A 14,660-nucleotide genomic window follows, 5' to 3' on the forward strand; every position below is an offset into this window, starting at 1 on the left:
ACATTTATAATTTTGGTGTTTTGTTAAAAGACTAGGGCTTCATGATTAAGGTACAAGTAGTAGATTGAATCTGAGTCTTTATAATAAATGTACAATATATGCATGCATGTATATTCCATATGATTAGCATTGTAACTAAGGAGCATGTAATGTTGCAATTCTTTTAAATTAACTTCCAAGACAATTCAGGATTTCAATAGGTCACTCAGTGAAGTTTTATTTCTCCAACCAAATGTTTAATTTTTATTGTAGGAAAATTTATTTTTGGTGAACCTAGGACAAGACAGCATTCCTTTCATGTAGGCAAAGTTTAGTACTCCATACATGAAAGGCTACGGTTTGTATACCTAGGAAAAATTCAAATTAGTTTAAAAAATTGGCACTTTGCTTTCAGAACACTCTTGAAGATATAATTTATACCTTAGAATAAGTGGTTTTACTTTGACTCTCACTTTTTATGTGGAATCTTCCAGTATCTTAATCACTGTACTAAACTTCTTGCATTTTGTATTAAGCCCTTTGTCCAATAGTATGGTATTATCTGCACCTATTAATGGAAAAAATAAAGGCCTAGTACATAAGAGAATATTGATCGACAGTATTAATAACTTCAGAGCATGTGTGAAATTAATTTTAATATTTTTCTTAGGTCTTAAAATGAATGCACTACCTATTTTTCCTTGTCTATATGACATTAAGCATCCATAATTCTTATCTGAATTATGGGTGCATAATGCAGATAATTAAGAATATATTTAAGAGATTTAAATTTATAGTGTGCTCTTCTCTTAAATTTTAGTGTTTCTTGTTGGTGAAAACTTATGATTTGAAATTTACAAAGTTCAAAAGATCAAACTCATTGTTTAAAAGCTTAGGTCACATTCTCAACGAAGAACTCAGAATCTATTGAGAAGTATTAAAGTTCTCCACAAACTGATCTGTACAAATTGAAAGTGGTGAATTTCTGTATCTGTATACGTTTTGAATGAGTAACCCTACAAAATTCAGGAAAGATTTAGGGTCTACTCAGCCCACCTGGAAATGTGCTGTAGTTCTTCAGTAGGCCATGGCTCACCAGTTGGAAATCATTATCTTAGAATTTTGTAGGCAATATTCTCATAAGTATATGGCATTTATCCTAAATGTAAAGCATTATTGCATGGCATTATTTAAATTTTGTTAGCAGAAATTTACAGAAATGTTTGTCACTGGGCAAAACAATTGTTTGATTTTTCTGAGTATAAATTTTTATTATATTCAATTTGGAATAATATTTTGTAGGTTTTGTCTAAACATCATTACTATAATGAATATTTTTAATTTTGTAGAGCCAATTTGGATGTTCAGGAGATATGGAAAAGTGGAGAAATCGATATGGTAAGTATGTGATTCGTGCAGTCCTGGAGTTTTGAGACCAAGCTTTTACACCTCATAGCATCTGTGAAAAAGATATGAAAGTCTTGTGTGGCCATTGTACTGTATGAGTATTATAATCCATGCAAAAAGTCCTCCAAAATGTGGAATATGTTATGATTAGCACTCAGCTTATATCATGAGTTAGAGTAGGTCAGAAACTTTTAGGAATTGAATGAATAATGCTATCTTAATGAGAGAGAAAAACTTAATTGCCTTGGAATTGGTATTATTGTATTTATTCAACTTTCCAGTGGGTACCATTATCTGATGCCAAGTCTGGTCGCCTACATATCCGTGCCACTTGGCTTGAGTTGAGTGATTCTGCACCAGCCTTGGATTTGGTGAGTATGTCTTTCAGTGGCTTATTTTCTTAAATGTCAAGACAGAGAAGTAATACTTCTGGTGTGTTACCCTGTAGGCATTGCTAAAGTTTTGAAAAATCCTAGTCATGCCTTATGTTTGGATCCCAGATACATCGATCCAGTTGTAGAAAAATGAGTACCAGTGCCTTTGAAGGGTTGGCATATGTGCCCACATTCCTTTAGGTAACCAGTAGTAACCATAGGCATTCGTGGTGTGATTGCCAACTAGATAAAAAGTCTTACAGACTCTATAAGACTTTTTGCCTTTGGAAGTTTAGAATTACCATGTCTTCTTTTTTCTCTCATTAATTTTTCTTGCACTAAACTTTCATTCCTCTTCACTGGTTTTTTCTTTGTGTCACTAGTAGTACTAAACTTTCATTCCTCTTCACTGGTTTTTTCTTTGTGTCACTAGTAGTAACATTAAATATTTAAAATTTTATGAACAACAGTATTACTACTTTTTCACTAATGCTGAACTCTTCAGTTCTCTTGGCGATTATGATGCTTTGAAGCGTAAGTTTTGTCTGACTAGGAAGAGCTGTTAGGTAGCTGAACAATTTTTATTCAATTTAGCATTTTGATTTGGCTTTTTTAGTTATCTGTGTTTCATCACTGGCCTGCATTCTCCAGCACAACGCCGCTGAGTGTCAGTTTGAGACTCCCCTACTCAATCATAATTCTGAAAATTTCATTGATTAGAGATGATGGTGGCAGTAGTGGATAAGCATATATTGACTTTGCTTGTCCACTGGCAGCTTTCGTGGGTGGCATAGTCTTAAAACTTTTTTTTTTATCGAAGTTCTGGGAGTGTCTTCCAGTAATTGCTTTTATGTCTTTGTTGTCTTGGGAAAGGCGGCAGGTAAGGGTGCACCAATGGGCGTGTCACTGTCAGCGACAGCAGCAGTAGCAGAAAATGAGGTACATGTAGTAGTGGATGTAGCAGATGTTGGAATTGGCTTGTAAGCTTTGGGAAAGCCACCTTGTTCATTGGGTGGAGGACCAAGATCAGGAATTGCTGGCCAATCATTAGTATCGAAATATAAGGGCATCATATACAATCTTATAAAATTGGTAGAGCCAGCTTCTTGGTATTGTAGATCTTTTTAGTGATAACAAGAGCATTCTACAACCTTAATCTTTCTAGTCAGAATGTATATCTGATCTTTTTGTTGAAAAGATCAGGACCCCTAAGGAGCTTTGTAGTCTAGTATTACAACTGGTTGGTTAGGGGTGGACTGCAATTTAGATCTTCCTGCCCTATAAATTTTAAGGTTGAAGATGTCTGTCAGAATCTCTGAACCAATATAGGGAGCTATATTTGTAAGGTTTTTAGTTTTCCCATTGTTTATTTATTCAGTGTAAGCTACGTACAGTAATAATGAACTGTATTTGCAAACACAAACTCATTGTCTAGCTATAACCTAGCATAGGAACTGTAGCCTTGGGGGTTTTAGGCTAATTGGCAAGTCTGGGAAACAACAGCTTTGCTCAATAATAATGAATCATTCTTCTTGTGGAATACTGTTGGATATTACTTCTTTTTCTCAATTTTTTTTTTTCAGTACATGGTGATGAGCTGTTTGCCTTTTATTTTTTCTTTCATATTGAATATTGTTGCTGAGCATGAGTTAACTTGTTTAAGTCAGGGAGGTATATTTAGGAGTGCATTTTGACATGGAAAAATTGGTAAGATAAGAAAAGACATTGTGTGATTCCTGTACTGTTGACTCAGATTTATCAAATAAAAGTAAATGCCCTAAAATAAGATATATGGTTGAAGTTATAGGCATGGGGAGGTTTAATAGTAAAGATAGCATCTCCAAAGCATTTATAAGATATTCAAATAATGCTCTCTGTATATCAGCTAGAATACATATTCCATAAATAGATTGGGTTAAATGGTGAAACTTGTTAGGTTCCTGCCAATTTGGCATTAGTGATGATGATGGCGTTTATAGTATGGTGCATGTGATATAAAAGTGCAGTAAATTATAGTGTGATCATAGAGTTGTAAAGAAATTTTGTTTAATATTACAGTTATTTTAGGTTTTTAACTATGTATGCTTAATTAGAAATATTTGGAAAGATGGCAAGAGTTGAATTTGTAAGGATGTATATTTTGCTTCACAACAAGATAGTTCTTGTTTGATTGCATCCCATTAGTCATTAGTCAGCCCTATGAGAGCATAGAAGTTTTTCATTGGTTTCGTTAGGCTAAATGACATGCTGTACAGACTACTATACTATATTCCAAATCCCAACCCATGCGCACAGCATTATTGGTACTGATCTGTATTATATACTGTATATACAGTATAATTTGTTGAATAATGCTGTTAAATAACATTATCATTTTCATTGATAGCTGGCACCCCTATCCCCAAGAATTATAAGTGACAACTGTGCTGCTGTTAATTGTTTTACATTGTTTATAGTCTATGACCAGTTTCGAGAATTTTTCCTCATAATTGCTGAATTTGAGTTTTGCAGCTTTTCATGTTATTTGATTTTTCAGCAACTGGAAGAGATCCGTGCTCTTCAGAACACAACGAAAAACCCTCTACACAGTGCAGTATTAATGGTGTGGGTCGACTCTGCAAAAAAACTAAATGTAAGTGTGCATTATTGATCTTATTGCATGATGTTATTTAAGGTTTATTATGTTTTATTTCAGAAATCTCAGTGTTGGCTTTAAGGAAAAGTTCTGATTTTTTTTTACTAGAATGATGTGTATTAGTTTAAATAAGTTTGAAAAATTAAGTATTGCTATACTGTAGTTTCCAGATTTTTTCAACCTTTTACAAAGTGCTCAAACAGCAGAGAGTGTGGATACAAAGGGATTAAGTCGATATAGATTTATTAGTAGTTTTGGTTACAGTAGTTGTGATAAAAGTAATTTTCCTAATGGTATTTCTTTTCCTTGAAAATTGAAATTGCTAAGTATTGACAAGAAAAAAGTGAGACCTTAATGGACCCCTAGTAGTTTTAACCACGAAGACAATCTAAATTATTTATTATATATAAAGTGATAATAATAATTTTTGTATCAGTAAAGAATGGCATTATGATTACTGTACAGTACTCCAGCACTAAGATTTGGCTTAGATATTAAAAAACTTGTTTTTGTATGGTAGCACTGTTACATGAATTTAGAGATTGGTCAAAAGTTTCATTTGTTTAAAGTTAAATTTTGTTTGTATGTAGTTTTAGTGGTTTTATCGTTTTTATAATTAGACGGTTGTATCAAAAGTATTTAGCCATTCATTTCTTGTAGTTCTTGAGGAGACAGTTTTGGCAATAAATTTTAACAATTAAAACCTGATACAGTTAAACTATTCCGTTCCCGGATCTTTACCACAATGAAGAAAAGGTAGTTTCTTTTGCATCAGAGTAATTTTTATTTTCTTAGTCCAAAAGGAAACAGTAATTGTACCTAAAAAGGGAAAAAAAGATTTGTGCAAGAAACTTGAATGTCTGATGTATGAGCATAATTATGAAAGGTTGTTTAAATTAATTTTTGAATAGCAACAGCAGGCTGGTGTTAGCTAAGTTTTTTATGCTTAGTTGATCGCATATCTATATGAGTTGGTTAGCAAAGTTGGAATGATATATGATAGCATTTTTTTTATTGAGTCAGGTCATTTTCATAAGGAAGTCTTTAGGGTATGCTTTATGATCTTCAGGTAACAAGTTTCAGGATTTTATTGTACTCCTCAGACTTAATTCCTACAGTACTTTGAATGAATGCATTCAAAAGAAATGTTGGTTTGATAAATATTAAAGTCTATGGTGACAGTTTAACTCAGCTTCAGTGTTGACCCCATCCTTTTTTTTCAGTAAATTGACAAAAGACTAATGTTACCAGTCTTTGCTTTTCACTTCAAAAAAATATTTGGCAAAGGAAGCTTTACCATACAATATAAAGAAAGAAAATCCTGATCTTCATCAGTTTGGCCATTCATTATGCAAGTATTTAATATTTAGGGTACTGAAAAACTTTATTGCCAGAAATGACGGCAGTTAATTTCACCTTGCTTTGTGTACCATAAGCTTTAAAGAAAAAGTACAAAAGTCACAGATTTAATCCTTTAAGACTTGATGAGGAAACTTGTTCTTTGAAGATTCATTAATCAAATTAGACATCACATTACAAGATTGGAAATTTTAAGTTTTTATAAAATACAATTTTTTTATTCTATTGGAAACTTTTGAATAAATACCTCTTGCAAGTTTATATTATATCAAGTATCAAAAAATTTCATTTCAGTGAGTAAAGATTTTAAAAAAGATGTTGATTCAAAAGGTAGGCTAAAATTGGTAGATAAAGTTTACAGATTAATAAAAGGTTTGGAGGTTGATTCTATAATCATTAACAATTTGTTAACCCAGCTACTGCAGCGCTTTTGTCTGATAGGATTTTTGCCTTAATGATTATCAGTTTTCTTTCTTTGCAAGCTAAAGCTTTTTGAAGGCATTAAGGCATATTAACAAATATGTAGTGGTTATTCAATAAGATGCAGCTTATCTTGTTTTGGGTAATTTTTGAAGGGGTTAGAGCATTAGTAACCTTGGCTGCAGTATGTCGGTTCTCGACTATCAATGACGGCATAATGTTTGGAACATGGAAATGACCACAGGGCTCCTGAGTGTTTCTAGTGGTATTATTAGTTTTTATAATTTACTTGGTTCTCTGTTAAAGCTTTTAATTCACAGTGTAAATTAACATTAAAATGTACAAAGTTGTTAACTTTGCAAGTGCTCCTTTTTCTCTTATATGTAGTTGCTATCTCTACTGCATGTCAATTGTATAGTATCATAAAATGCTTTAATATACCAAAGGGATTGCAAAAAAGTAATACTGTAACTTGATTAATATTTCATATTTTCTCAGTGTTTATAGTGAAACATTTAATATGAAAAGAAAAGATTTGGGGCCATTTGATAAGTAGAACTAAATACATTAGTTATAGTATGATTTTTTCAATTTCATGAGCACTGAAAAGCATATTTTAGTGTTTTATTTTGTAGGAATGATTTATGCAATTGAGGATATATATAACATAAAATAGTGTATATAATGAGAACGTATTTGAGGCGTTTTTAATGCGCAAAAATTACTTCATGACATTAGGTACTGAAGCCGTTTTTATCGCAGTGCAAGAACATATTTGATTTGGGAGTTTGATCAAAATGAAAAGCATTCTAAGAAATAGTTTGTTTCATAACGCCATTAATCATATATTGCCTAATTTTATGGATGAGATAATACCTAGTCATATGAACTATTGGTCAAGGCTGAGAGGCCCTTGCTTTTTATGCCCAGTCCTGTGGAAGATGCCCACATTACTCTCACTTTATGCATGACTGCTCTTGAGTCCCAGGAAGGCCATTAAGCTGGGTTTTCTGAAGCCCCATTGAGTGGATGTTTTTCATCCCTGGATTCAGCAAGCAGAGGAAAAAATCAGTGCGCCTTTGGTCCATTCTTCCTCAGTGTGTTAGGAATTGTAGTCTGTCTAGTTATCAGTGTGATCAGGACTCTCTTTACCATTCTGTTTTATGTAGACCTGCAATGAGTTCTTGCCTCGGTGATCCTGGATTGCTGTGTAATGAATCAGTGTCAACCACTGCTGTGGATCCCAATACCAGGCTCTTCCAGCATTTTCAAGGTAATAGCACTCCTAGTACACTACACATGCTTATCAATATTGTGTGCGTATATTGGAGGACTCTAACGAACCTCTGGGAATCTTTTAACTGAATTTTGGTGTTGAGCATCCTGGTATGGGTCCTCCCAGAGCCTCTTCTTAAATCATCGCTGGTGAGTTTGATCATGAAAACAGTTTTCCCTCTAGCTTGTGCCTTTCAAACTCTTGTCAGTAGGCTCAGCGCCCATAACTGGAATTGTGACCCACTTGAAAACTGGATATTAAACTCTCCTTCACTCTGAATTTTTTCTTTGCCCAAAACAGTGTTCTGTTTTTTTCTTTGCCCAAAACAGTGTTGTGTTTTTTTCTTTGCCCAAAACAGTCTTCTGGTTCATTAAATTAGTAACTCCTTTTGCCCTCTACTCCCTCTCCTGGTGAGGACTTTCTCCTGTGTCCCATCAGGGCAGTCAGGGTTTCTCCACATCTAACTTGGGAATTTTGCTCTTCAAGACTTTCTCCACATGGATCTTACGATTGATTTCTTGGCACATAGAAGGTGAAAGTAATGCAGCCATCTTATATGGGACTAGGCAAGCACAGTAAGGGCCTCACAGTCTTTGCTAATAAAAGTTGGTAGTAGTATATCCTTGTCCACAGAGTTAAGGCAATACAGATAAGTATTGCTTAATGCTTGGGATGCATTCTGGCCAATAGGATGTTTAGTGAATTGCACTGTAGGAAAATATAGAACAAACTTATCTTGACTAAGACTAAGTATCCAAGATGCTATACTAATTTCATATAACACAAGAGATAGTGGGTCTTAACTTGAGAATCACAGAGTTCATTTTTTGCCCTTTGGTTTATAGGCTAATTGCAATAGTAATTTTTGTTTGTATTCACAAACTATGTAGCCTGTAATTTTGAAGTACCGTATGTTGATTTGGTGTCACATGAGTTTACTGCTGAAATTAGCTTATTTTTCAAATTATTCTTTTCTAGATTTTTTTGTGTTTGAGCTCTGTCTTGTAATAATAGATTGGATGATTAGTATTTATACTAAATTTAGTGGTTATTCTCATAAAAATAAGTTGAGGTAACATGTAATAGCGTTGTTATCCAGATTTGGTTTTTCAGTTAAATTATCTATCTTCAGCAGGTAAAATGCGAGGGTTGACTACCAGTTTAGTTTTATCATTTGGAGCTCTGTCGGATGCTTGTACATTGAGAAAATTTTAATCGTAAAATACCTTTATTGTATAGTATGGAGATTATAACTTGAAGGTTTGCATTTTTTATTTAAGTGCAATAAAGGCAAGCTCACTTGATTGGCAAATTTTTTTTAATGTTTTGTTTCCAGAAACCATCTCCTGGATTTAACAAAAAAATTGAAAGAAAATTTGATGAATCAAACAAATGGAATTCATAATTATATGCATGTTGCCATATAGCACAAAGCATTTTTTAGGCTGTTCCCAAAATCTCTCTTGGCATGTTAGAAAAATAGGTAGGTTAGCAAATGTAAATAGAAATAGAAACTGCCTTGGCACTTCACTTCAGCCAGGCTTTTGAAATGTATTCATTACTTTGTCTGCCAGTTTTTTTAATCACAGCATATATGTTCTCTTCACCCACTACAGCCGTCCCATAAGGTAAATCAACTGAAGCAGTTTTGTGTAATGCGTTTGCATGCATTGTGATCACGCACTTTGTCCGTTCCCTAGTGTGATATATGCTTTGGGATGTTTTTTTTTTTTTTTTTGAAATGCATGGTGGACGTAAATCGCTTCTTGTCTAGAATGTGCACAAATCTACGCAAGATTGATGTTCATATTAGTGTTCAGGTGTTAATTTGCCATGTTGTTAATGCTTTCATTGATAGAAATGCTGCAATAGATTTTGACCACTGGTAAAGGAGAGGTTTAATGTGCACTTGGGCATGTTTTTACTGAAATTGCTCGTGTGGTGTTTTGAAAGAGATGCAGCAGAAAGGGAGTGTTTAATGTGGGAAGTATTTTTGTATTTGTCCAGAGATTTCATTTAAAGAATTCTAATGAGATTGTAATTACCAAGTTTTTGTCACAAAGTTATGTGCTACAGCTAAAGCACTAGTGTTCAAGTCCTTGTCTGTCATCAGATTTGGTGTAATTTTCCTTATAAGGTCAAAGCTATTTGGAAATGAATTTTTTTCTAAATCTGTATGGTAGGTATGAAGGATTTCTGTCGACCATCACCATGAATGGGGAAAAAAATATAAGTATATAGTTAGTACAGTGTGTTTTTCACATTGATAAATTACAAAAATTTAATTGTTAACGTACCATCAAATTTTACCAGAGACCTTATCACCACTGATGCTAGATGACAAGGCAAGGCAAGAGTTAGTCACCCTGAAACCTTGGTCAAAGTAACTTTGCAAGGCATCACCCCACATTCAGGTTGCTCCAACGTTTTGTATAATTTCAAATTCCTGCCATTCCATCTTTTTCAAAAAGTTTCATTTTAATTTCCCATAGATAAGCGTAAACTAGTCAGGCTGACAAAATAAAAGTTTTTATCTCATGGGAAGAAATTCTGGAAGATATTTTTTCTTTTTTGTGATAAGAATTATTTAGAAATTTGTTCTATTTGTTGTAACCATTAAGGATGGTATATTTTTCTTTGGTAGTGATGGAACTTACCCCAAAAATATGGCCATGATAGCAAACATTGATTTATATTTTTGATCTTGTGTTTAAACACCTAGGATTTGTCAGAATATGTGTAATTGTATAGCAGAAAGCTAATTAATTGAGCTCTCTTATGTATGCTAAACTATCTGAAACATTAATGAAATAGGCGAAACACAAATACAGTATTCATATTTTTATGTTTTGACTGAAATCTGTTTGCCTTACTTTGCCACTATCTTTTTTTTTATGTATTAGTGCAACATTTTGAATTATGGGAAGCACATGTATTATATTTATAATTTTAATGCCAATAGATAATGCAAAATGTCACACACCTTTAACGATGTGTTAGCAAAACCTTGTTGGCATTACAGTGGTCTTGGCAAGCTTGCACTTTCATCAGAATTGTAGCTATATAGTATTTTGTCTGTATTATTTTACTACCATCACATAAAACTATTCTTGAATTACAAGGAACTATTTTCATATATTTTGTCTTCAAGCATAAAAATGATGCAAAATACGCCAAGTGCGTCTTGTATATCCATCTTGCCTATGAGAGGGACATTTTTAGTCTTTGAAATCAAATCCATAAGAGAAACTAGTGGTTTGATTGGTTGGGAGGTTGAATATTTTAGTATTTTAGTAACATAGCCAGGCTAAAAGTCTACAGAAAGGTTTTTAACCATATTGATTTCATTCATGTAGAGCAGTTATTAGAAATTTTTTGTTTTCAGCTCTTTCAGATTTCCATGATGTAAAATCATTTCGGTTTCCGTCCGATTAGAATCTAAAGAAATGATAGCATTGTTATCTACAGACAAATTTTCCAGAACTTCAAAAATGTTCTTTGCATACGTCATCCTTTGTGTAATGTACACACTTGTCTGGGGAGTGCCCAACCAAAAAAAATAGTGCTATATCAAATAAGAAGAATAACTTTTCAGATATAATTGTAGTAAAGCAATTTTAAATGCGATATAGGCGGTACAGAAAAAATTGTCAAGTGGCCAAAACTTGTAACAGTTGAAAAATGATGTGTGTATATTGGACTGTACTGTAAAATGTGTATACAGTATATTTAATAAATAAAGGTATTTCTTCCTAAATGAGTTGCCCCATTAGGTGTTTGAATGTACCAGAATTAATAGAAAAGTGTTGTATTTCAGGTGCAGTTTTAGACATAACACATTTTGTTTTCCTAAGTTACAGGCAAATGTATCCAAACAAGGTATAAAGTAGTATTTCAGGAGCAGTTTTAGACATACAGTATCACATTTTGCTTTACTAAGTTGCAGGCAATGCATCCAGACAATGTATACAGTAGTTACATAGGCTAAATTGGCAGTTTCTATAACACCTTTCTCATTTTGTGTAGTGCAGAAATGAGATTAGATTGTGAGAATTGTGGGGTATAAAATCTGTATATTTCATCACAACCACATTAATCATACATTTAGCTGAAGAGCAAATTAGGCAGGAGGCTGAGTTGCTAAGTGCCCCAAAGATTGTATGCTTGTTGGATCCAGGAGAGCACTTGAGGATTGTTATTAGTCAGGGACCAAGGCTGTGATGACTCAGTTTGATCAGAGTAGGGATGAGCCCATCGTGTGTAAAGAACAACTTCTGTCACCAGACAAAGCAGTAGGTATTCTTTGTTACACATGACGGCAGACAGGGAAGGTTGCTTTTGTGCTGTTCTGGCTGCTTGTTGTTTGGGTGGCTGCTTGTTGTTTGGGTCTTTTCTAGGAAGTCAGTTTAAAATGACAGTTTTTATCAAAATTTTTTTATTGTGAAACAGTTCAAAATACATGGAACTTTCGCAAAAGCGGACCTGTATTGTAGACAGACTTGGGTTAAATTTAAGTGATGATCTCTAGAAGTAATCACCTCTCAATGTTGATAGCATACAAGGCAAACCAGCCTAACCTCATATACTCCACACTTGATTATCCATAAAGCTACTTGGAAACTATTTGAGCTTTACAAAAGAAGTACCCCATACCACGCTGTGAGAGAAATGAGCTAATTCATTGTGACTTTCATTACCAGTGTAGAGGAGGAGTCTATCTCTTGGTCTTCAGATCGCTCCTCTAAAAGTAATCCCCTCATGGCCTTGCATACTTTCAGAATAATAAAAAACTTGAGATTCCAGTTATAAAATTATTAGATGCATGAAATAAAGTACAAACCTGCAACCCATGCAATGTAACTTAAAAAATTTTCACATTATAGAAGTGCGCGTATTCCAACATAAGATTTTTACAAAATTAATGATATACAATATTAATAAGGGGAAGTACTGTATACTGTATCCAGCTGTACCTGTCTTTAAGAAATATGACAGATGTTTTGTTGTTCACTAAGACACACACTTTTACTTAACAGAAATAGTTCACATTAAATGACATTAATGTGAAATTACTAACATTTTAGGAAAAAGTTGGGGTTTGTCTGATCCCTAGTCTATGTCAACCTACGTAAACCAGACCCCAATTTGCAGTTAGCTTGCATATCTTGTGCAAAAACATACATACTTAAAAACCCTTAAAATCCAAAGCAGCAAAAACTATAGCACTGTAATATATAGTCAAATAAACACATTTTATGCTTGAATTGCATCCGTAAATTTGCACTTGTTCAAGTCAGTCATCGCCAATGATCTGTCATGGATAATCACTGCACACATCTGAGCAATAAAGTATGCACATGTTGGCTACAGCAGGTTTGTTTAATCATATATGTAAAAGATTAATGAATCCATATCATGCTATTACACGCAAGCTTTTTCTATTATGCCTTGTATATATGATGGTCTTTTTCTGTTCTGTATATGCAGATAGAGAAAAATGACCATGCTTCATAGGAAGTTCTGTTGACAGGACTTTTTTAAGCTTAGCCACCTTGCAGTAACCATTTTATGGTACCGTTACTGTACATAAGTGTACATGCATTTAGAAATTAAAATACACTGAGCTTTTGATGGTTTATAATCATACAGTGTTAGAGGCAGCTGGACACGCAAGCATGAAGACAGTCACTTACATTTTAAGGGAGAAAGAAGTTAACATTAACTACCCAGTAGTGAAGTGAGGTGGAATTTTGATGGGAGTGGAACACCTACAAGGAGAGTTATACATAAATACATTTTTTATTAACTCAAAAAGGTGGAATGGTGAGTTAAAATTTGAATTTAGAGACCAATTTATTTTTATTAGGTAGGCCATAGAAATGTATAGAACTTGTGTACTACATTTTAATGTGCATTATTGTATATATATATATATATTTCATTGTTAATCGCAGTGACAGTGTTCATAGACTAACATTTAAATGTAAATTTTGTTTTTTAATTGTTAGTGGGTAAGTAAATGTGTTACTGCAGATGTTAATTGTCCATTAATTCAATAATTTGTGTGTTAATGTCTGGGTGTTAACATGAAATTCATGCAAATTTGTTTTTCATGTGTGTTTTTAATATGGATAGTAGGTGGTCTTTTTTTTTTTTTTTAAGGAATTCATATGATATGAATTAGCCATTATATTTTTGTATTGAAAAAAGTTGGAAATTTGCCCTGCAAATTAGTGTATGCTTGTAGCTATTAGTAGCGTTGGATATTTTTGAGTTAATGGTATTTTTATGTACATTAGTATTGGTATTAGCTTTGTGGGAGCAGGGTGGTATTTGTTGCATGTTAAATATTTTGCCAGTAAGGGTTAAAGGTGAGGTTTAATTTTTTAAATTTTGTATTAAGTTTTGTCAAGTTTTAGCTTCGGAGTTAACCTTGGGAAATGTCATTGTTATAATGTTTTGATCTTGGCTTTGGAGACAGTTTTTAGATTCAGTTGCCATTTGATGAAAGTTTGCTAGAGCTATTGGAAGCCCTTAGAGGGGTTTTAGTGATCCCATATTTTTAAGATTTTTAAATGAAATTACTCTTTTTAAGCATGAGTATTTCATGGTTCAGTTTGATTTCTGCTATTTTCTCTGATGATTTAAGTAATTCAGTTATTTTGTAATTTAAGTATTAAGTACTGTACAATATATTTCATCATATATTTTGAGGGTATTCGTTTCTAGTGCTCTGCTTAATTATATTTACTTTCTACCACAGTGTGGAAGATTAGTAAAGTTTTTAGTAAGTGTGTGTTTGTATTTGTGTAGTGGGGATAATGCCATTACTTTGTTGCAACTCATAACAAAAGTTCAATCATTTACAGCACACCCCAGATCCCTTCGTTCGATTGCATGTTGGCAATACCAAGCATGAAACGACTGTACGTCAACGTACCAATGATCCAGTTTTTGAAGAAGGCTTCTCATTCCTGGTGCGGAACCCTAAAACACAGGAGTTGCAAGTTGAGGTATGTGCTTCAGTCTTAACTGTTGATACAATATTTTTATAAACCTTTTGGTAATTCTATTTTTGATGTTTTGGGATATCCAGTTTTTAGAATTATTGGCTCTGTCCTGTTACAGTTTTAAATATGATCATTATTTCAGCATTTCATTTTAAAGCAGCTGAAATTTTTGTAAGTAATAGTAAAAAGCAAACTTTTGA

The 14,660-nt window shown here is 33.4% G+C and overlaps 1 protein-coding gene across 17 annotated transcripts in view; it reads left to right on the forward strand.

Annotated features, from left to right (window-relative positions):
• Positions 1–14,660, forward strand: part of Esyt2 (extended synaptotagmin-like protein 2) — a 97,524-nt gene that overhangs the window by 58,227 nt on the left and 24,637 nt on the right. For 9 of the 17 annotated variants that reach the window (XM_067124683.1, XM_067124671.1, XM_067124669.1 and 6 more), the window contains exons 9-12: positions 1,329–1,377; positions 1,668–1,757; positions 4,297–4,392; positions 14,320–14,463. In XM_067124683.1, coding sequence (XP_066980784.1) covers positions 1,329–1,377; positions 1,668–1,757; positions 4,297–4,392; positions 14,320–14,463 — 379 coding nt within the window. Of the gene's footprint in view, positions 1–1,328; positions 1,378–1,667; positions 1,758–4,296; positions 4,393–9,066; positions 9,079–14,319; positions 14,464–14,660 lie in introns of all 17 variants that reach the window. The other 8 variants (XM_067124666.1, XM_067124668.1, XM_067124678.1 and 5 more) reach the window with 1 other exon arrangement.

The sequence above is a fragment of the Macrobrachium rosenbergii genome, chromosome 22 (assembly GCF_040412425.1).
Source record: "Macrobrachium rosenbergii isolate ZJJX-2024 chromosome 22, ASM4041242v1, whole genome shotgun sequence".
Classification (NCBI taxonomy): domain Eukaryota; kingdom Metazoa; phylum Arthropoda; class Malacostraca; order Decapoda; family Palaemonidae; genus Macrobrachium; species Macrobrachium rosenbergii.